This window comes from Branchiostoma floridae, chromosome 18 (genome assembly GCF_000003815.2).
Source record: "Branchiostoma floridae strain S238N-H82 chromosome 18, Bfl_VNyyK, whole genome shotgun sequence".
Taxonomy (NCBI): Eukaryota; Metazoa; Chordata; class Leptocardii; order Amphioxiformes; family Branchiostomatidae; genus Branchiostoma; species Branchiostoma floridae.
In genome coordinates, this window is record NC_049996.1 from 8118929 (window position 1) to 8141952 (window position 23024).

Genomic DNA, 23024 nt, shown 5'->3' on the forward strand with positions numbered 1-23024 from the left:
CTAACAGATATCATTATCAAAGATACAGCATATTGCCCTCGGCTTTGTGACGAACGCCGATTGAAGTAACCATTGCAGATGAATCGACCAGTGGCAATGGTATGTCGTTGACCAATGCCTAGAATCTGATACAAATATTATCCTGAAGTTACTCATAAATATGATGCTAAAACATTACAATTGCACACGAATAAGCATGTTTAAAGCCCTGGAGGCGATTTTACGTCTCGGCATATCAACTGGTCTATAAATGGTAGGCGTGCCCCAACTACATGTGCCGTATAAGGAAGAGGCTGACCGAATCAATGTCAGGAATTCCCATCGTCCAGTAGCGTGGCCGGACCGTAAAACCCACTGATTAGCATACACCGTGGGGTATATAAAGGGCGCGAAAAAGAGCGGTCGCTTCACTCCGTTTTTGCCAGGCATCTTAGCAGGAAAGGAGGCTTCAGGAGATTTTTATAGCGCCCTGTTTTAACGTCTACATCGCGAACACCCCGCCAAGCTGCAGCCATGGGACTCAACGATTTCCAAAAGCAGAAGATCAAGTTCACCTTCGACTTCTTCTTGGGTAGGTTGTTTTTCTCGTCTTAGGTACACATTATAGCAGGTGACTTACTGCATCTCATGTGTCATTGTACAAACGATACCAAAGCCTAATATTGCTCAAGGATCAATCCTTTTTGCCCTACACCTAATGCATGGGTAACTGATATTGCTTGCATATCACCAAAGAAAGATATATACGGCATACATTCTGGACAGACTGATAGCATTTACAAAGGTTTACAGTGTTGGGTAGTCTTGGATAGATGAATTTAGATGGAAATTTCGTTTCAACAGTGAGGTAGACGGTATTTGATGGATGGCGAACCCCGGTGACTATTTGGATGGTCATGACAACGAACCTAACGATGAAGCATTGACGACTGTAGACCAGAGTAAAGCTTTACCAAAGTAGACTATTCCATTCTAATCTCTGTCGTTAGTCAAAGGGTCGACATCAAACCTTTTACAGATATCAACGGCAAAACCATTTCTATTTTGAGAAACGAGAATGTGCATTGCTTTAGAAACACCTCATTGAAAACAGACAAAATACAAAAACGAGATCTGTGGAAAGACCCGATTTTCTGATGATCGAGGAACAGATTATGTGCACAAAGATCGCCACTACATTGAGATATACTCATGCTCGCTTACAGCTGAAATGGTTAACCCGTTGGAGCCAAAACGGTCCATGGAAAATCCTGACATTGTTCCTTATCTCTGAAAAACTGCTTCCGTGTGACATTACGTATGTGATGTCGGTACGGGATGAATAGTGACCTGCTGAGGCTTGCCCGAATGAAGGGCAGAAATGCGCTGAATGTAGACCAAATGAAAGGACGGTTTTATCAAAAGATATATAAGAGGGTTGCGAGCGATTCAAGAACGCCCTGATACAAACGAATGGAAACATCCAAAGTAAGCCCTATCCGCGTTAGCAACTATTAAAGGATGATAAATGTGAAATCATTTTCTGGAAGCTGGACAGGATTTGTTTTGATCCACCCAAAGTTATGTACCGAAAGTGGAATTGCCGACTTGATATTACAGGAAAAATATGCTATGATGCAGATATAAAATGAGGTCATTCGGTAAAATAGGTCGAAGTCTATTTATACAGAGATTGACGTAGAGGGCTGTATGTTTTGCGCATCCGCAGTTTTCAAGTAAACGCAGCGTCTGACATAATTCAGTCAACATTGCAGTCTACATACTTCCGTGGCGTCCCTGTAATAAAGAATGCGTGGCACTTGTACCCTGGTTGCACGCAAATACCTGTGGACCGAAATGCGTTTCATACAACATATACAACACTATCCATCCCCTCCCACAAAAAGAAACATCAAGTACAACTCGACCTATCAATCTTGGAAATCTTTCAATATTATATAAGTGAAGTTCATAAGAATTTCAAATGTTGAAAGAATTCTCCTGGAAGATAAGTGCCTTTCAGCAAGACGGTTTCCATTGGCAGGCAGCATGAAGTTTCTTGAATAGTTGAGGCTCTCCTGAGACGTTGTGACGTCAGAAGGCTGCATTAGCTCCGTGCGTTGATTACACCTTTATCCTTTTATGCCCGCCTGTCGTCTACATGATACACTTAGTGGTATAATTTTGCGATACATCATTCGTAACCATCTAGTTTAGATCCAGGATGTACATCTTTGCCCACGTAGTAAAACGTTTTCGACAGCCGGACAAATTTGTGGAAACTTCCTCGCTTTATCTCGGCACTAGGAGCTGGCAACAGATGTCATTAGAAGTGTCTAGGGCAATGTTGCCGGGTGTTTGAAACCTACAGGCGGTAAGGGGAGATACCGCTTGTTGGCGGCGGCAGCGAATGTTCCGAGGATTTGTAACATGAATAGCCTAAATAGAGAAGAAGATATGGCTAAATACATCTGCATTTTCCGTAGACGTACTGTCGCCAAGTTACGGCGTTCTTTGCTGAATCGCCGTTGCCATGTTTTAAAATTAGACCGCAGAGGAGAGTCCATTTCTAAGGGTGGTGTCTCACTGCACTTGGGGCACCGGCGCGGCACTGTGGGGTTAAAAGATTACTCAACGAATTTCAGAGATGAAGAACGAATTTTCTTACGTTTTGGGTATTCTGTTGTCTTTTAAGTCATGTTTTTACGTATTAAGCAATACCTTAATTATAAAACAATCGGTGGAAATAAAAAAAACAGTGTCGTAGTGAACAAACCCCGCAGTTCTACACGGGTGCCCCAAGTGCACTGATATACCAACTTAAGCAGTGAAAGGAGGCTTGGATAGGGCCACAGGAGTTGCTATCATTAGAATTCCCGGGAGGCAACTGCCAATTGTCATTAGAGAAAACCTTTCTAAAGAATCCCACTCACCATCGATATCCGTACAGATAGATCAAAAGATACCGATAATAAAGTTACGCGGCATCGACCAATCAGGGCTTCGACCTAAAATCTTCATCATGTCAATCAAGTTTGTTACGGACACCTTCATCATATCCAAATAAGGGCATCCTCGGGACGGTTGTACCTCCCCTTCGGTGATTAACGGGTTAGACACAATTCCAAGGAGATTCTAAAATGTTTTTTCTTATTCATTATAAGAACATCTAAGCGAAGTTTTTAAACTTTATGCTGTACCCGAACAATAAAAAAGCATTTCGTTATTTGAAGGCATTAAAATTAGACTTGTGAGTCTTCTAAACTGTTCCTTTAAACTAACCACGGAGGAAATATCTTTGCATGTATCCTAGAAGGGGGCCAATGACCTTGCTTAGTAAAGAATGATGGGCAGTTATAAATAGATATAAATGAAGTCCTGTGGGTAAACCGGGCAAAACGGAATGCACATGGTTTGCTCGACGAGAATTCCACAGAACTTTGATTATCGAAGGGACCAACTGTAGTGTTTGAGGCATCTCTGATCTTCGCTGAGTAAGCAGAACACGAATGTGAAAATTAATCAGGCAATCTATCAACTCAGGCAAATCATCAGACAGTTAAAGGATCCTACGAAAGATGGATATTAAGATGATAGTTTGCCAATTTGTTCTTTTCCATATCGCCATATACCAGTGTTGTGGTGTTCTAATCAGCTGCACATCTCTCCAATCATACCAAGTGTATATCCATGGTTTAAAGAAGCTATTCCAATATTGCGCCAAAAGTAAAGAGGGCTTGCAGTACGCATTCGTAAGTCTTAGGTACGCGTCACCACATTACTATGGAAAAAAAAACCTTCCTTAAAGTTACGATTCAACTAAAAAGCGTTGGAAAACAACTCTGGTAGTTATTTACTGAAACACATGAATTAATGTTTTATGTTATATTTTTATGTACACTTTTCGTGATGTGTAAATATTTTTCATGTTTTTGTGTATATATGTGTGTATCCTTGTACATCCATTCCCATACATGTTGAATGTTTTGCATAACGTGATACTCAAACACTATCAGCTGATTACATGTATTATGTTCACCTGTCTACGTCTGCTCTAAAACGGTCCGTTTTGCTTCCCTTTTCAGATGTGACTGTGCTTCCCTGCCTTGCTGTGTTGTCTTCTCTCTTTCTTTCTATATATATAGTTAGTTTCACCATGACTTTCTTTGCCTTCAAATCTCTACAACTCAATGAAGTCTGCGTTACACATTGTGTCTACTGTCTAACTCTACCTGCCCAACACCCGGCCCCTCACTCCAACCCTAAACCGTTACCAAGCCAGGAATGTACCATTTCTAAAGAAACAAATGAACAAACAAACAAACAAACAATCAGATGACTCAATTAACAAATAGATCAATCAATCAATGGATCAATTAGCCAATTTGGCATGCCCTACTCATAGCAGTTTCAAAGGCATTCGACACATCAAAGGAACATTCTGGTTGGTTCCGGCAATGATTATATCTACGTATATCTATCAATTCCTATCTATCAAAACCTATCAAAAACAGTAGCGTCTATGTGTCTTTGGCTATCAAAACAGTAGCGTCTATGTGTCTTTGGGTGTCAAAAACAGTAGGCGTCTATGTGTCTTTGGGTGTCAAAAACAGTACTCGTCTATGTGTCTTTGGCTATCAAAATAGCACGTGTCTATATGCCACCTGTATTTACAAAACAGCATACGTCTACGTGTTTTTCGTTACCAAGAGCGAGCAGTACCCGTCTATTGGCTTAGGGCTATCAAAAACAGTACGCGTCTACATGTGCCACTACCTTAAGGTCTGTGCTCATATCTCCATCCATGCAGCTCCTATGCCCTATTAACCAGGCTTTCCGCAGGCTTCACTGAACCGTAGAGCTCAGACTTGACTTTCACGTTTCTCTTGCAGACATGAACCACGACGGATCAATCCAGTGGAATGACTTCGAAGATATGATGACGGTAAGATCACCTGACCTACGAGCCTTCGACGTGTCGTTTAAATGTTAGCTTTGCTGCTATTTTTCAGACTATAACAAAGACGGCTCCATCCAATGGGAAGATTTCGAGGAAATGATTAAGGTACAGAAAGTTCAGTTTCAGAAAGTTTAAACGATCGCTACCTGATGTTACCGACATGGTGGACTCGTGAAGTATGCTCCGCCATTATCAAGAGTCACATCATGTGGCGATCGAAGAGGGTTTTTCAGTTCCTACTCATGCATACTGTGTGTATATGAGGCATACTTTGGTGAATCCGCATTAGACGTTTCTATGGACGGAAGGCAACAGTGACACTGTGCTAACAGTGGTGCTTTCAAAAGCTACCTTAAGCCGTGCTATAACGTTGCCTGACCTGTGCTACTGATACACGACAAACGGTTTGACTGCACAGGCGGATTCTCCCAAGCTTGTGTTGTATCACAGTGAGTATGTGTGGGGCATGTTCGCCCTCTGTGCATCTATTTCCAGGAGTCGTCTCAAAAGATCAAAAACATTGAAACACAAGAAAAAACTCAAATTTCCCGAGCGTTCCTTAAGTCTTCTTGTAACAGTGAAACTGTCCATCTCATTGTTTTGACGAAAAGACTATTTCGTAACGTGAAAGACGACAGAACCTTAGTTAACATGCTAACAGAACGGATGTGTTGTGCTAACCGTCATTGACTAACGGCTAAGCCGTGTGCTCCTTAAGTAATGTAAAACATACATTCATATATCAGTGTTTAGAGCTAATGTTTCTGTATCTACCGTGACCTGACATGTACAAGATTCAATAAAGTAGCACATCACAGGAACAGACAGACGGCCCTGCTATTTGTTAGAAGTCGTATCATTCAGAATTCGTCCCCTCGGACTAGTGGGTTGGTCACGACAGCAACCGGGTTGCACTGGTCAGCATGTGAACTTGCCCTCAAATATCCGCAGACGTTTTCACTTTTCTTCTCGACGCTGCAAAACGGCTGTAGGCAGCTGCCGCTGTTCGTTGCAACCATGACTCCGACCGCCGAATATGGAGAAGAGGACACTGCATAGGGACTGGTAATGGGGGGTGGAAGAATTCAACGACTTCTGGCAAGGCTCCAAGGAAGTGTATATAATTTCACCCCGGCGAGCATTCGTTAGATATACAGGGTAATGGGTGGGGTTATTTTTGGACGTTTCTGACCAACTCTAAGCACCACTAGTCCAGCAGGTGCTGCCGCAAAATTTCTATAAATAAGACGCTTTCGGAGATATGGGCCACGGTACATTGACCCCATTCCCCACAACACGCCGTCTAACAGGCAAGGCCTTCTGGTCAACCCACAAGCATCTATCAACCAGACGACAACTGACCAATGTCGAGCTGGGGTTTCCGAGAAATAGAGTCAACGCCTACCGCCGGTAAACTTTGACAGTAACAGAGCTAAGAAAAGACCTGGCATGTTTACAACTACATGACGTAATCGGTAACGTTACTTCAGCTAACTAAAACAATACAATGTCATGTCATAAAAAATACATCTGCTGGTCAAAGTAACACCAGTCACACTACATCTTGCTCCACCCCTTCCACCCCCCTCCCCCACCAACAGAGGTACAAGGAAGTCAACAAGGGCAGCCTGTCCGACGCTGACTACAAGTCCATGCAGGCCTCCCTGGAGGACGAGTGGAGGGACCTGAAGGGGCGCGCCGACATCAACAAGGATGACGTCGTAAGTGGAGAAGACTTATTCTTACCATCACTAAAGGACTGTGGATAACTCAGCATCAGTCGAGCATTGTATTAAATAGATACCCATTCATGGCTACGGCATAAAACCTACTGTTCAATTAGATCTCTTCTGTGTCACTGACGAACGATAGTGGAAGCGTTTCCAAAATTATATCTAGTTGCTTGAGTAACTGCAGATATCAAAGTTACCACTGTAAGACGTTTTTTTTTTCTTTGTGACTTGCAATTTCCTACGTTTTATCACTCAGTGTATCTTCTCTGTCATGACCAGTGGAAGACTAGCTCTTCGGTGAACTAAAACCGGATCACTTTCCTTTCCTTTCTCCATCGCCTGACCAGGTCTCGTGGGAAGAGTACCTCGCCATGTGGGAGAAGACCATCGCCACCTGCAAGTCCGTGGCCGATCTGCCCGCCTGGTGCCAGAACAGGATCCCCTTCCTCTTCAAGGGCATGGATGTCAGCGGTGAGCCAACAGCCAATCAAAAACTGACTTACGTATGCAGTAACCGATGAAAAACAGACACGCGTAGCAACTAATGAAAATCATGCATCAACCAATACAAAACAGCCTTACATATGCAGCCACTAATGAGAAGAGAGTAAAGCATAAAACAACCAATCAAAAACAGACTTACCAATCAACAACAGACTTACATATGCAGCAACCAATGAAAAGACACAGAGAGACGCATGCAACAACCAATGAAAACAGGCTTACACGTGCAGCAACCAATTATAAAAGAGAGGGGCACGCATGCAGCAGCCAATGAAAAGAGATGCTCAATGAAAAAAAGACTTACACATGATGCAACCAATGGTCTCTCTCTCTTTTGATTGGTTACTGCATGCGCGACAAGACAGGGTCACACACACAGTTACCAATGAAAACAGAGAATCCCATTCAGCAATCAATGCAAAGGGGACTTATGCATACAAGCAGCAATCAATGATAAAACATAGATACACGTAACAACCAATTAGAATATCAGATGTAAACACCAGTTTACTATAAACTACTTGGTAGCCATGACGCCAATGATGACATTTTGTGAACAAGCTACAAATTTACAATCGATTTCTCACCAGGAGAAAAACTTGAAGCAACCTTTAACGTTACCCTTTCGAATCAATTGTGAACTATTTGGATGGGACATAAAATGTCAACCGAAACATTAGAAACCACGTTGAATTACGAGTAGCGTACCCGATCGCGAGTAGAAAGAGCACCATTCACAGACAAAGCTTGTATTCACGACATGGAAAATTTTTGTCAATATGGTCGATAGAAGAAGTAGACATACGCTCTAGCCCAATGTTTGTAACTATTCGACATAAACCTTGGCATGCCTGGTATATGCAGTTAACGTTCTATCAGTAGCTATATTGTTGGTTAAGACTTATATGCTCACGGTCAATCCTAAAGCTCTTAGAATTACTGGCTCGAATGTTTGAACTGTTTGATACCTTTGACCAGGTTTCTCATAGATGTTTTTGCTAATCCCCACCCACAGGAGACGGCATTGTTGACCTGGAGGAGTTCCAGAACTACTGCAAAAACTTCCAGCTGCAGTGCGCAGATATCCCGGCCGTCTACAGCGTTATCACAGACGTAAGGATAGTTTTTTTTTGCTTTGTTTATTTGCACAACAAAGAAGAAGACATAAAATGAAACAGTAGCAAGCATGCAGGAGGACGGATAGCCTAGCCAACTGGATATTAGTCAATGATACTTTGTTTCCAACGTACATAAAACGTTTAGATATGCATTCGTCTACTTCGTAATGTTTACAGGTGTCTATACCAACTTAATTGCCATTCAGCACCGATTTAAGTAGGATTGGAGTTTTGGCTCGCACAAAGGTGAAATCAGTAAGCTAGATGGACAGCAGAATTTTTTTTGCTAGATGTTGTTCCGACACATGCTTCGCCATGTTTTGTCATTTGCATACTTTATACAAAGGACGAACTGGTTACGAGTAACAACTGACTACGCAGTGCAGAACGATAAAAAAAACGCTGTCTATGTCTATTGCCACTGACGTCCTCTAAATGTGACAAGTATGCCATAATCCCCCCTTACAAGCGCAGAACAATGCGTATTCTGTTTCACATGCATGTCAGATTCCGCTCACAGTTGTGCGTATATTCAAGCCCTTTGAGTAGTATTGGCATTTTGTAGCTTGTTTGGTCAAGTTTGTTGCTGAAGACGTGTCTTTTCGGTTCGACATTAAATCAGGCTGCACAACTATAGGTCAAAGCGAAAATATCTTCTAACCCGCAAACTTAACCTTAGCCAAAAATGTAGCGACTCACATACGCACAAGTGTGAATGGAGCCTTTAGATCACTGCACGGCAACCGTATACAGAACATGCGTTTTATATATATGAGACGCACGGTCAATCAACGACGCGCAAACAGACCATATAAATGATGTATGCTGCATGTTTTGAGCGGCACGCACACACCACGCAAAGCCAACGGGATTCAGACTACCACCCTGACGCCGACCGCCATGACTGTCCGCATGGTATCCGTTACAAACTACGTACTTAAATCCATCAACTACAAACTTTCCATGGACCGAAACGACGTCATAATTTCAGGCAAAGAAGCTGCCTTAATCTTGACCTTCATGCACAAAGTGTGAGACTCCATTGCAGCAGACTGCCAGTGTGAACCGACAAGACGAACCATCCCTCACGACCATTCTCCACTTTCACAACAGTTCATTGCTCGGCGGAATGTGCGAAAATGGTCTTGTTGTGCACTTTAATGGCTGCAAACGCACTTGTCTGATATAGTGGACGGACTAGCCATAGGGACATCATAATGGATGCCGACTCGAAAACACAGTCATCATTGTGCGATAAAAACGTGTGTTTGCGGAATGACGCTGCTTGCTTTCACCGTTAAGACGCGCTATTTTCGTGTTTGGACCGGACCTGACGACTGAAATGGACGCTCGTGACAAAGGACGGTGCAGTTTCACCTTGCCGTGTGTTTCACGCCTTGGAAACTTCTCTTACGAACAGGGAGGCAAGGTGACGTTCGACATCAACCGCTACAAGGAGCTGTACTACCGTCTCCTGACCTCCCCCGCCGCCGATGCCGGCAACACCCTCATGGGGCAGAAGCCTTGAAGGGAAACCTTAGTGTACATATGAGGACATGTTTTCTAGCTCGTGTTGTTGAGGCAGTTTCTGTGTAGCTGACATACATCGCTTCTACTGAATACCAACCTTCCTGTTTATCTCTGAACATCCAAAGAATTTCTTTTCTCACACGTTTTGAAGCTAGAGTTAGAAGTTACGAGCTTTCTAAGCTAGAATTTTAAACGTGATGATATGTAGAGACATTGTGTACAATCTTCTTTTGGGTGTTTTGATTTAAACAACAGGTAGTTTGCCAACCCCATTGTCTCTTGCAATTTCTGTATCCTGACGAATGACGAGTTACACTAAACCAGCATTACCTGGCTATACACAGACAATACAACCCACAACATTCAGACAGCGTTTAACCTTTCTTCTGCGGTGAACCAAGATGCTGAAATTCCCACCCAAGGGACCAGGGTTTATTTCTTAGCAACCTCACACTGTCTTTAAAGTGTTCAATGACGAGTTATCAAAATACAGCTAGCTCAATGGCGTCAGAAAGGAATTACATGAGGCTGTTACAGCTTATGTTTTAATGAAAAGTTAAGGCTATATGACACCCTGAGACTTAAGTGTACTTTTACAACATCTAATGCACCATGGAAACAAGACCTTTCACTCACAACACGGCGGAGAGCGTGGATACATGATGAGACGACATTTGTGTTCGGAGTCATAGCGGCCTGCAGAGCCGAATGTCTCTGTCTGTTCGTACTTTAAGAGGATGTATGGAAATAAAGAGCCAGACAACTCAATGTGCTTCGCTTCTTTTCTTCGTTGAAGAAGTCGTTAATGTAAATATTGTTTTGGTGATCCCTTATACGTTTAGTTTAGTAGTATTATTCATTCTAGGTTGGCTGGTTGCATGTAAAATGGCGTTAAGGCAGCATATCTGTCATTAGAATTATACATGGAATTCAATGCAATGTGGACGTAGCATATCCACTTTATATGAAGAGTATGGCTATATTACATGGCCGACAACGGAAATGAGGAAAAAATGCTATTTTCACAAACCACAATGAATATGGGTGGGTAAAGATTCATAGCCATACTTCCATTTGTACCTCACACTTAAGCATTTCTTTATGGGCAACCCAACAATTACCATAGCAAATCATGTACGGTGCATGTAAAGTGTTCCGTTGCCTTGTTCCCCTGTTACCAGAGTTATATTTTCCTAAATTCGGTGCATTTAACGACTATTCCTCTGAATCCTGTTAAAAGCGCGTTACTGGAAATATATCCGTTGACAACCAGAAACGACCTCTAAAGAAATTCAGAGACTTCACTCATACAAATTTACAGATATATTCATGGGGCCCCTGATAAGATCACTCAAACTCGTAAACCTGTCCAATTGCTTTGCAATGATCACTATAAGCTGATTACACGTACATGTACGCCTGTGGCATTGATGCACGTACAAGCCGGGACAAATTCTGTAGTCGTTCGTCATTAAGTAAAGCACCGAATGTAATACAGACTCACAGTTCTCTGACTATTGTTCAGACGCCCCTCAGAGCCTCAACTAGTGCTCACATTTTGGATTCACATTTTAAGTCATATAGAATAAATCACTGAAAGTTGGGCGATCGCGATAGAATGGATACAATCTTTAAATGAAAGTTTAATATGTGTTCGGATTCAAAACAACTTTATAGTCATCCAATGAGAACGACAATGGTCTTTATTGCATATCCATGCCCAACATAAGCTAATTGCATTGAATGAAATAACCGAAGTAAAAGACTAAAGAACTTATGTGCTATACCATATAAATCTACGCAGTCTACATATAAATCTTTGCTATCTAAAAGATTCAATTCTAAAACGCTACTTTACATCACGAAGAAACCTTTGTGTAAACTCCATCTTGAATGTCCTATCTCAAATTTGTATTCACCTCCATTACATATAAATTCATAGTTAGGTTATAAAAGCTGCTCATTAACAAGATTTCTTCAGCTTCATTGCCGAAAGGTAGTGAATGCCACCTGAAACGTGTGACCGTTTCCAAAACCATATCCAGTTACTTGAGTAACTGCTATTAAGCGCATGTTTTTACCTGGATGTCTATCTTCATCGACGTATCTTTGCTATAAAAATATTCAATTCTAAAACGCTCGAAGGCGTCAAGTCAAAGCTACTCTACATCACAAAGATTCCTTTGTATAAACTTCATCTTGAATGTCCTATCTCAAATATAGCTATTTGCATGGCGTATGTATTTACCTAGATGTCTAACCTTCATCGATGTATCTTTGCTGTCAAAAAGATTCAATCCTAAAACGCCCTACATCACGAAGAAACCTTTCTATAAACTCCGTCCTGAATGTCCTATCTCAAATATAGCTTTTTGCAAGGCGTATGTCTTTAAGGGAGTTTTACCTAGATGTCTAACCTTCATCGACGTATCATTGCTATCAAAAAAATTCAATCCCAAAACGCCCTAAATCAAGAAGAAACCTTTCTATAAACTCCATCTTGAATGTCTGTTTTTGTTTCTCATCCCCCAGGGAGGCAAGGTGCAGTTCGACCTGGCCCGCTACAGGGAGCTGTACTACCGTCTCCTGACCTCTCCCTCTGCTGATGCCGGCAACACCCTCATGGGACAGAAGCCTTGAACGGATGTCTTTGTAGATAAATAAAAAAAAACACGTTTGTAGTTGATAAACAGCTCAACAACTGACGTGCTGTAGACGTAATAGCTTTTGTGTTTTTTTCTTCTTCTACAAATTGGCTACTTTCTTGAATCTAAGCATCCTGGAGCGTCAGGACTTTCACATGCATGACGAAGGTCTTAGTTAGATGGAGTCAACGGAAGCTCTTAGCAAGAACTATCCAAGACCTGTCAAGTATGTACATACGATTGTCTCTCGTATCGGATGCTTTGTGTCGAGGATCTAGCCTGCTTATATTTTGTTCGATTTATACCGACGTACTTCTTGTCAATTCTACCCTCGACATGTCGACAACGTCTTTCGGAGGCTGCTAGTCGCAAAGTACAGTTCACGGTTAGCTATGCAAAGTTGTAACCATCGCAGTCAAGTGGCTATTCCAGCCTGTGGCCATAATCCCAGTCCTACTGAGAGTGGTTTCAGGTACAGTACTAGTGGCAGCACGTGCCTCAGAAAGACCGTTGTAATTTTTCAATTTAGTCTGATACACAACTGTCAGGATCTTCTGCCCGTTCTACCTTTCCTGCGGCTTGTAAAAATAAGCTTCTATGTTGTTCAAGAAGTTGAGAAGACAGCTCCCCTTTTGTAACACCTGGAACCACCTTACTACCTGTGTTCACCGAGACCCTTGTGCAACCAGTTGAGAAGTAAAAGATATCTATGTAACTTTCGGGTGTGAAGGCCTGCAGTGCCGGAGCACCTGTCAATGGTTGTCATTGGTGGGAAATAAAGAGGAAGGCAAATGTCATATTTTGGGTGATCAATGACTGATATATTCTGTACAAAGATAGACATATCAAAGAAGCAGGTATCTCCATTAACACTTTTACGAATCGTACATTGCAACATCCTGTAAAAAATATCACTGCTCCAGGCCCACGGCATGAAGTTGGCTGGGCCATTGATTATAAAACATGTTTGATAGTTGCAAATTATGGAAATAATTTGCGTCTAGTTTGAATATCTCGTACATAGTTGGAGGTGCTAGTACCTAGAGAAAGTTCCTGTCAAATTGAAAACTTTTTTAGACAAATGGAACTCCAGATACGGCGATTTGTATCTGCCCCACCGTTCGCTCTATTTTGGGGCATGACGGGTCTTGCCAGGTATTAAGAAACAAGAGTAACTCAAGTATAATGTACACTGATATTGTGTTTTATCGGAAAGTTTTTTAAGTACTCTAAAAGTAATATCTTCTTTGAGCAGTAGACATGCATTTAATATTTGAGGTGGTTATTCGAGAGAGTCAGGTCTTTAAATGTCCGAAAACGCCTGCTATACACCAAAATACAAACATGGTGGCGGACGTGAGAACCTTTGCATTGTCTCGTCCTGAGTTTTGACCATGCCAGCATGGACGTAGAGGAAGCATCATCAGTGATTGCAGCAATAACTCCTAGGGTCATCCGACTTTAATGAGGATAGGTCTGGGGATTACAGCAGACTACCCCAATGATGGTTTCCGCTTCCTTTGATTAATGTTTACGGTCAGTAAACTTCAATCCACGATAAACCTCACAGACAGCACGTACCACTGGTATCAGTGTAATCATATCGTTAGGATTTTCTAGATCTATACATCCACAATGTCTTTCTGGAAAGACAATTTGTTCATCTGCATTCGAGTTGCATCTTAACTGACAGGCAGGTCAGCCTTAAGTGTTTTTCTACTAGGATATAAGATTAAGTCTTAACCTCCTTATTCCATTTGAGTCATCCAGTTGTCCTTTTCTACAGCAGGGCCATGGATTCTGGAAGAGTACTGTAAACACACTTAAGTTCGGGGATGTATTTTCATGGTAGTGGGAAAAATGGAGTGTTCGCGGTGGTTCTAAGTTTGTGGTAGCGCCATAGACTGTAGTCAGATACTACAATGGACAACTGTTCACAGTTGTTTTAAGTTGGCGGTGAAGAGGCCATTGCGAAAACTGCAAACAAAATATCACTGGGATCATTTCTGCATTTACAGTATCTATCCCTTTTGCCTTAAGTATTGGGAACAAAAAATATCCCTTTCTCTTCAAACGTTGTGGAAGGGAAAATACTCAGTAAGGAAATCAGTTAAGCTTGGCAAAATTAAGGAACATAATTCCAAAGGTTTATGTTCCTTCATACTATGAAGATTATAAATAATTGCATTATATGGCAGGCTAGTATCATTTAGAAGACCATCAGAGTTACTGCAAGCCCAATAGAAGCAAAAATAAATCAAATCCAAGAAGCAAATTTGATTACGGGACTTATATGGTTAGTACATAGCATCACAAACTTCATACTAGTATATCAGATTACATTGTGACCTACTTCTATTTTTGGTGACATTATAATTTTACCCTGATCCCATTCCGCTATCATTTGACAATGTGCCGTGGATAAAGGATTCTTTGTGTTGAAAAGTTCATGTAATTTGCCCCACAATGAAAACGACACTGTCATTTTGGTTCATAACATTCAATAACTTATATTTTGTGTACCTCACAGTTGTCCCCATGGTACTTTACCCGCTCACAGGATATTTTTTCCTGAAGTATGTTCTCTTTCCCAGGGATAGCTGTAGCCTTCTTCACAGAATTAGGAACAGGGAGTTTGCCTCGAGGAAGAGAGTTTGCCAAACTCCTTCCATGGCAAATTCCCTTCTTCGGCACTAGAGAACATAATTCAATAATATACAGTTGGGATGTAATACCTGCAATGAAAGAAAACTACAAAATCAATAACTGACAATATGTTTTTACAACATACACAAATGTACTATGACAGAATATTTCAAAGGGTTAAAACCTTATGTAACAAACAAAAAGCAAACAAATATAACCAGAACACAAGTTCTAGCCAAACATTGGCTTCAGAAGTTTCTTCATTATCAAAGAAATTTCATTGCATTTAAGGGGACAGTTATAAAAGTAAATCCTACATATAAGACTGCAATTTGGAAGACATAAACACAATGCATCATTATTTATCGGTCTTCATCTTTTTTGCGACTCTTGTCTTTTTCTTTGCTGCTTTTTCTTGGATCTCCCTTGGAACCTCCTTTCTTAGATCATCAACTCTGCCCATCAGTTCCTCAAAAGTTAAAGAACAGTTGCTGTCAATCCACAGTGCCACCAGCTTGTCCTTCACCCAGCCGACCTCTAAACCAAAGAAAATGCCCTTCTCCATGAGGTGTTTCCCTGTGACTGGGAATCTGGGGATGGTCCATGCCTGGAGCTCTGAGAGGACGGCCGTATCACCCTTGTACTTCAGAACCTCACACACTCGGTCCAACAACTGCCTCTGTTCACTACCGGGAGTCTGGGTGAAATGAAAGGATACAGAGTCAGTGGGGAACCCTTAGGCTAGTAAATGCCTTTGTTATTGCAAGTGAGAAGATAAACTACTTATCATGTACTCATGTATAAAATTAATTTCTGTTGCATTCTGGCTTCAACAGCTGTGTCTCAAAACCTCACACACTCTCTCTATTACATACCTCTGTTCAGTATCAGTTGTCTGAGTGATATAGGTCAGTGGGGACCCCTTGTGAAGCACTATTGTATTACAAGACAGCAGCATTTCTATTAGCTCCTGACTTCAACTGAAAGCACATAGGATCAGTTCATATGTTTGTCACCACATAAATATTGTCATGAATACATAAAACACTACACATCTAGGCTGTATTACCTTCAGAATAAGGTCTTGGTAATGCTTGAGTGGCTGTGCCGTTTGCTGCTCTCCCTCCCCCCGTAACTGCATGACCAGCAGACCCGTCTTCCTCTCCTCCACGGAGATCTTCAGTCTGGCGATGATGTCATCGATCTGCCCGGGCTCCTGTAACAGGGCTGCCACCATGGTCATGGGGCGGGGCTGCAGCTGGCCAGCTCTGCTGTACACTTCGTCAAACTCATCCAGGTTACCGTCTAATGGAAACCCTGCACAAACAAATGCAGAATTCCTGAAATCATAACTAAAAACTAGGTTACCATCTACTGGAAACCCTACAAAAACATACACAGAATTCCTGAAATCAAAACTAAAAACTAGGTTACAATCTACTGAAAAACTGATAAAAACATACAAAGAATTCATAAAATCATACCGGTAGCTAAAAACTAGGTTTCCATCTACAGGAAAACCACAAAAAAAAAACATACGCAGAATTCCAGAAATCATAACTAAAAACTAGGTTACCATCTACTGGAAACCCTACAAAAAAAATATGCGGAATTCCTGAAATCATGACTGCAAAACCAAATAAAAACATAATAGAACACCAGCACAAGCTACAGCTGGTACAGCACAGTTCTTCCTATCTTAATTAACAAGACCTACCGGTTTCTGCCACTTAAAAAGTAATGACCATAGCATGTCCAGAACACATGATATGAAACTTGGAACTATTTCCACTGCATTACCATAGAAAGCCAATACTAGCAGAGGGACCATTCTCAAACTTGACCATTGTTTCCCCCAACATACCCACCTACCAAATCATCAGGATCCATCAAAAACTTCTTGAGTAATGAACTTATTGAGTCAACAAACAGAGACAGACACACAAACATCACCTAAACCTTAACCTAATTGGCAAAGTAAATAAGAATGTCTGCTAGTACTTACCGATGTACTGAGGAAGACCAAGGTTGTACATACATCTCATGAGGGGCGCGGCATGGTTACCCACGACGATCTTCTTCAGCTCTGTCCAGATCCTCTCACCGGAGATGCCTCCTAGTCCTCCTGCATTCTCCCTGATGGCCTCCAGGGTGGAATCTTTGTGCTGATTGGGCAACTCAGCAATCCTACCGTAAAACCTGTGATATGCACCAATAGCAGCACATGTTACAGACTTAGAAAAGACTGGCACAGTAGGATATTTCTGAAGGCTTGTCAAGGACATACAACTTACATAAGTGCTATAACAGCTTGCTGTCCAATGTACCAATGTGTACAGATGGAACAAAGTCTTGACCTAAAGATGAGGTTTATGGCATTTGTGGAAGGATTGACATAACAGGTGACTATCACCTTTCCAGATGTCAACCCGGGGACCGCTCATTCTGGGATTGACCCACACTCTTTTCAAGAAGTGTGGTGGGTTCTTTTTTGTGCTCAAGGTGTGGCTCTCCTCAAACATGAGACCTCAAGTGTAATGTTACATCCAAAAGGACATCCCTAACCAAAACTAGGTACTCTTTTCAGCCACTTCTGATTAGAGTCAAGTTAGGAAAAGGTGACATGATTCTCCAAAGGGCACAACATTGGGGCCCACTGGGGATTCAAAGTCAACAAGCATAACAACAACACAAAACGCCAGTGCAGTCTACCTGAAGTACCGGAGGATCCTGAGGTAGTCCTCCTGGATCCTTTTGGTGGCGTCTCCCACAAACGCCACCCGCCTGTTCTGTAGGTCAGTCCAACCATCAAAGTAGTCGTACAGGGTTCCGTCCAATCCTGATCAGGAAAACATAACAATGCCAGCCCACAGCAGACTAAATATTAGTAATAACAAATCTATATTCTATATCAAAGGTTCCGTCCCTGAGGGCAGTGCCAAAAATCAAATTCTCCGAGCAGAGGTTTTGTTCAGGGGGGAAGGGGGTATAGTATAGTATAGTAGTGGCTGTGAAAGGAGGCAGCCATACCCATGCTGTATCCAGTTGCTTAACATACTTGTAATACAAAAATGTGTAAAAAAAACAGTACCTTATTATGCTTAAAGTTCCAATCAAATGTGATAATATTATTACATCCTCAGTTTTAGGGGGTTAACACAAGGACTTAAGTTAGAATGATTTATTGAAACTAGAACTTACCTAGGAACATGGAGTTGATAGTGAGATCTCTCCTCTCCGCGTCTATTCTCCAGTCGGTGGTAAACTCCACCTCAGCATGTCGTCCGTCTGTGACAACATCGACTCTGAGAGTCGTCACCTCAAAATTCTCCTTGTTGTTAATCCGTGCGGTGATAGTGCCGTGTTCCTCGCCTTTTGTGTTCAGCATACGCACGCCCTCCTTCTCAAACAATGCCTTCATCTCCTGTGGCGTTGCCGTGGTCGCAAAGTCGAGATCTTGCGGCTGGATCCCCATGAGAATGTCGCGTACGGCCCCGCCAGCGATACGCAGCTCGTAATCGTACTTAGCGAAGAGCTCGGAGAGATGATTCAGTTCGGGGGTGAAGAGGTTGTGGAATTCTGGTTTATCAAGCTTCATGGTTCTGTTGGTATGAATGCCTTGGAGATGTTGTGCTATGTAGTGTTGCAGTAGTGGTTGGGGTTTGAGTCTCGTATGTTTTAAGCCTGATGCAATACTACGAAATACCCCTGCAAGCATTGCACTATGAGTAGCCTTGTTGTTGTCCTATTGTTGCAACAACCATTCAAGTCTGCAAAGAGATCAAACATTCTAACAATGAGCAACATTTAGCAGCTCTATTAGTCTATATGACAACTTGGACGTCTGCTGTGTTCTATAGGTATATTTTTTGCTCGTCCGAGAGAGTTTGTGGGTTTGGGGAGAACATAGTTGCCCCCCCTCCCTCTTCTTTCTTCTCGCGTTTTACCACTCTACCTGGTGGGAAAAGCATCCCATATGCCCACAAAAAGTTACAAATGTCTATTTCTTCTGGTAAGTGATAATTTCGCTAAGACAAGTAGAAAAATACGATTAGAATGAATAATTTTCCAACCTGATGCAGCAATCACCGAAAATGTTGCATGGGCGCCGCCATTTTGATGTAGACGATATCACTACAATAAAGGGGTGTTAATACTTTATTTTCAATAAAAGGTATATACTTTGGGAAGTTTGACCTAATTTATGTTAAAAATAAAACAAGTTATTCTTATAAAATTTTTATACGGTCTTATCATGGTGTTATTCAAAATCTAACGTTACATCACTTTTAGAACAAACACCCCTCAGAGTATACTGGTCTCTACCAGACTCCTAGCGTGGAGCATCTCCGAGCAGATGTAAGGATGTGTAATAGGTGGCAAGACATTCTGCCGTAAAAATGATACTAGTATTAAGGCAGATACTTACACAATACTAACCCTGGGGAAGTGTGTTTGGGAGGCTAGATCTTGAGTACTAGGTACTACAATATGTAGTATTCTCATCCAGTAAAAATACATACAGTAACTAGAAAGGCCGACATTTGCTTTTGAGCAAATACAGCATATTTCAGCCATCTCCCTCTGCATGCAACAACAAAATAACCCATTTGGAAAATCATTTTTACTAATGACGGTTCAACCCAAAGATGAATCTTACAAAATCCCCCTGTGCAAGAATGGACTCCAGTACACCCCATGTGAATTTGCGCAATAGACCTGTCCACAGATACTCCCACTGAAAACATGGCCTTTTAAATGAGAAACCGAATCCAAAATTGAAGTTAGCAAAAAGGTCCCCCGTACATGAAAAGGTATAATAGACCAGTCTAAAAACACTTTCACATGATCACCAAAGTTCAAAAATGGATTTTAAAAAATGCCCCCAATCCGTGCAAGAATAGACTCTTCAGCACACCCCATGTAAAATTGCAAATTAGACCAGTCCAAAATAACCCCACTGAAAGACTTTGAAATAGTCACAAAAGTCCAAAAATGGATTTTTAAAGAATGTCCCCTCCATGAAGAATGGACTCTTCCAGCACACCCCATTTTAAATTGCAAATTAGACCAGTCCAAAAATAACCCCACTGAGAGACTTTGACATAATAGTAGTCACCAAAGTCCAAAATATGAATTTAAAAAATCCCGCCTCCATGCAAGAATGGACTGTTCCAGCACGCCCCATGTAAAATTGCAAATTAGACCAGTCCCAAAATACACCCACTGAAAGACTTTACCTTATCCCCAGTCCAAAGATGAATTTTAAAAAATGGACCCCTCCGTGTAACAATGGACTCGTCCAGATAACACCAAGCTTGCTGATTGGCTGCCAAATCCTCCTCACGATATTGATTCGTGCTAAGCGATTGGTTTCCTTTTTAATTAAGTTATACTTGCATACAGTTCTGCAAGTTAGAAAGCCTCAAAATGGGGTCAACGACCTTGAGGTCATTGACCCTGTGGCCATCAGAAAATGACAAAAAAAATAAATAAAAAATTGTTTTGAAGTGGTTCATTTGAAGTGGCCAAAGATAATACATAGGTCATTTGAATGAATATCTAATGCACCCCTGTACCAAAATTTAGGTCATTTGGTTGCAAAACCAGTGTACAGGAGCCATAACGAGTTGTGATCAACGGTGTGGCGTCCTCATGGGGGCGCACAGAGGCAGGAGTCCCACAAGGAAGTATTCTAGGACCGCTGCTATTCCTTGTGTACATTAACGACATTAAAGACCTACCGTGTTCCTCCAACATCAATTGCTTCGCCGACGACACGTCACTTTCCAAGTCCGGACGGACAGCTCAGGAAGTGGCCAGCACAACAAACACTGACCTTCAACACGTCTCCACCTGGTTCGTTGACTGGGGCCTGCAGCTCCATCCGGACAAGTGCAAGGTCATGTGTATAAAGTCCCCTCGGAGTAAAGTACAGCTACCTACCATCTACATAGCTGGATAGATAGTTGAACAAGTGCCGTTTTATACTCACCTGGGCACCACCATCCACCAGACCTTACGTTGGACTGAACATGTCCAGACCACATCTAACAAGGCCAGGAGAACTCTGGGATTCCTGTGGAAACTCCGAGGCAAGCTATCCCGGGAGGCACTAGAGATGGCATATAACACTATGGTCCGACCAAAGCTGGAGTATGCTTCTGTACTGCTAGGGGACCTGGCTTCTTCATCCAGCAAGATGTTGGAGCGAGTTCACTACCGAGCCGCCTGCCTTGTCACCGGGGCCGCAAGACGAACACCATCAAGCGTCGTTATGCAAGAGGTTGGATGGGACAGCCTGGCAACTAGAAGACAGTTCCAGTCTATGGTTCTCATGTTCAAACTTGTAAACGGCTTAGTCCCCCCCTCATCTGCAACCACTGATACCAACCACCCGAGGAGAGCACAGAGCCACACATTTACAACTCCGTAACTCTACGCACCTACACCTCCCCCGCTGTAGGACCCAGACGTACAGATCTACCTTCATCCCTTATGCTTCCCGACTTTGGAATGAACTGCCGCAATCAGTAAAGCAAGCCCGAAGCGTCAGTATGTTCAAGCAGAGATTACGATCCTTGAGTGCCTAATCTATATTTTAGATCAAATCCTGAATGTAGATTTATTGTATTTAACGTTAATAATTTTTAACCAATGCTCTATCTTTTCAGTGTATTAATGTAATGTTTATATGTATACGTATTGATGTGCGGATCACAAAACCAGCCTACCGCTGCCTGTGATCCGCGAGTATTGTATTGTTGCAATTCCAATAAATCAAATCAAATCAATCAAATCATAAGTGTCCTTTTTGTCAAAGAATGGCCAAAAAACCGCAAAATTACGCATTTTGTTGTACTGTATGCCAAAAGTGTTATTGAATCCATGTGTGCATATGTAAAGTGTACTTCTATGCCAGATTTCAGCTTAATTGGTGGTAAAACCAGGGTACAGGAGCCAAAAATGTCAAAAATGCCAAATTTCAAGTCATTCGGTTTAGGAACGACTGAGATAACGTGTTTTGAAGATTTGACAGGAGAAAGAAGAAGAAGAAAGAAGAAGAAACATTACGAATACAATATATTTCACCATACCTATGGTATGGCTGAAATAGAAAAAGGGGGAAATAATGACCTGTGAAAACTATGTAACATCTATGGTGTTGTATTCTCACTACATTCCATGTATGTAACTTCTGTATTTGAAATTGAAAATCGATGAAAAAAAATCGAAAATTCACCTTTTTTTTAAAGTTGCTAGTAGTGCCCATTTTAGTTCGTGAGAGAGTTTGCACGCGCAAACGGCTGAGAATTAGTAAGGTCTTTAGTCTAAGTCTAGATGTCGGAATGGACGTGAGAAAATAAGAATTAAAGTATTTGAGCTCGCTTGGGAGTACTCATGTGCTGGATGTAAAATGATTGGGACATAGTTGTTAAGAAAACAGGCGAGGCCTAAACTGGTCGAAGACTGCTCCAAAACTACCGCCAATTTCAATTATTCGCTACAATGACCGGTCGTGGGCAAGGTAGGGGCAAGGTTCATAATACCCCTGTCACATTATCCACGATCTTCATGCGTATATCTCTGGAAGATTGGCCATATTTAAGATCGACAGAGGGTTGCGGGTATTTTTCACCTGAAAACCGTCCCTGTCACATATAAGCCATACTTTGTACCTTGTACAATTGTTATGCAATAAAGTTATTATTAAAAGCGAGGCTTGGGCCATTGCCGCAGATTCGTCGTCCGATCGATTTTCGCGCAATGTGACAGGGGTATAATGACGGTGGGTAGGTAACTTCAAAGCTAGTGCTGCTTTGTAAATAAGTCTTTTAAAAGTAGCCTCAGTAGTATACGATATAGTATCATATGATGTTTATTCCGAACCATATTTAACTTTTCCCAT

The 23024-nt window shown here is 41.8% G+C and overlaps 2 protein-coding genes across 6 annotated transcripts; one reads left to right on the plus strand and one right to left on the minus strand.

Annotated features, from left to right (window-relative positions):
• The first annotated feature begins 395 nt into the window (after positions 1-395).
• On the plus strand, positions 396-13266 carry LOC118405265 (sarcoplasmic calcium-binding proteins I, III, and IV). 4 transcript variants are annotated; one of them, XM_035804663.1, is made up of 6 exons: positions 396-571; positions 4992-5044; positions 6541-6660; positions 7020-7143; positions 8192-8289; positions 12357-13266. In XM_035804663.1, the coding sequence occupies exons 1-6, from the start codon at positions 514-516 to the stop codon at positions 12462-12464; spliced, it is 561 nt and encodes a 186-aa protein (XP_035660556.1). In that variant the 5' UTR covers positions 396-513; the 3' UTR covers positions 12465-13266. The 4 variants fall into 4 exon arrangements, with proteins under 4 accessions (XP_035660556.1, XP_035660554.1, XP_035660555.1 ...); XM_035804661.1 differs by lacking the exon at positions 12357-13266 and adding an exon at positions 9715-10592 and having other exon boundaries at positions 397-571; XM_035804662.1 differs by lacking the exons at positions 4992-5044; positions 12357-13266 and adding exons at positions 4872-4924; positions 9715-9987 and having other exon boundaries at positions 412-571.
• On the minus strand, positions 12993-19293 carry LOC118405263 (CCA tRNA nucleotidyltransferase 1, mitochondrial-like). 2 transcript variants are annotated; one of them, XM_035804659.1, is made up of 6 exons: positions 19189-19293; positions 18317-18885; positions 17828-17954; positions 17121-17314; positions 16185-16432; positions 12993-15812 (listed from the first exon to the last, which is right to left on the minus strand). In XM_035804659.1, exons 2-6 carry the CDS (start codon positions 18831-18833, stop codon positions 15474-15476), a joined length of 1425 nt encoding a protein of 474 aa, XP_035660552.1. In that variant the 5' UTR covers positions 18834-18885; positions 19189-19293; the 3' UTR covers positions 12993-15473. The 2 variants fall into 2 exon arrangements, with proteins under 2 accessions (XP_035660552.1, XP_035660553.1); XM_035804660.1 differs by lacking the exon at positions 19189-19293 and having other exon boundaries at positions 18317-19175.
• Between the last annotated feature and the right edge of the window lie 3731 nt (positions 19294-23024).

What these genes read in the sequence shown, in the direction of transcription:
- LOC118405265 (XM_035804663.1), top strand. Translation starts at nt 514, where the DNA reads ATGGGACTCAACGATTTCCAAAAGCAGAAGATCAAGTTCACCTTCGAC. An exon ending in ATTTCGAGGAAATGATTAAG is followed by an intron (nt 5,045 to 6,540) that starts GTACAGAAAGTT and finishes CCCCACCAACAG; the next exon opens with AGGTACAAGGAAGTCAACAA. An exon ending in ACATCAACAAGGATGACGTC is followed by an intron (nt 6,661 to 7,019) that starts GTAAGTGGAGAA and finishes TCGCCTGACCAG; the next exon opens with GTCTCGTGGGAAGAGTACCT.
- LOC118405263 (XM_035804659.1), bottom strand. Translation starts at nt 18,833, where the DNA reads ATGCTTGCAGGGGTATTTCGTAGTATTGCATCAGGCTTAAAACATACG. An exon ending in TATCAACTCCATGTTCCTAG is followed by an intron (nt 17,955 to 18,316) that starts GTAAGTTCTAGT and finishes TTTCCTGATCAG; the next exon opens with GATTGGACGGAACCCTGTAC. An exon ending in ACCAAGACCTTATTCTGAAG is followed by an intron (nt 15,813 to 16,184) that starts GTAATACAGCCT and finishes CATTTCACCCAG; the next exon opens with ACTCCCGGTAGTGAACAGAG.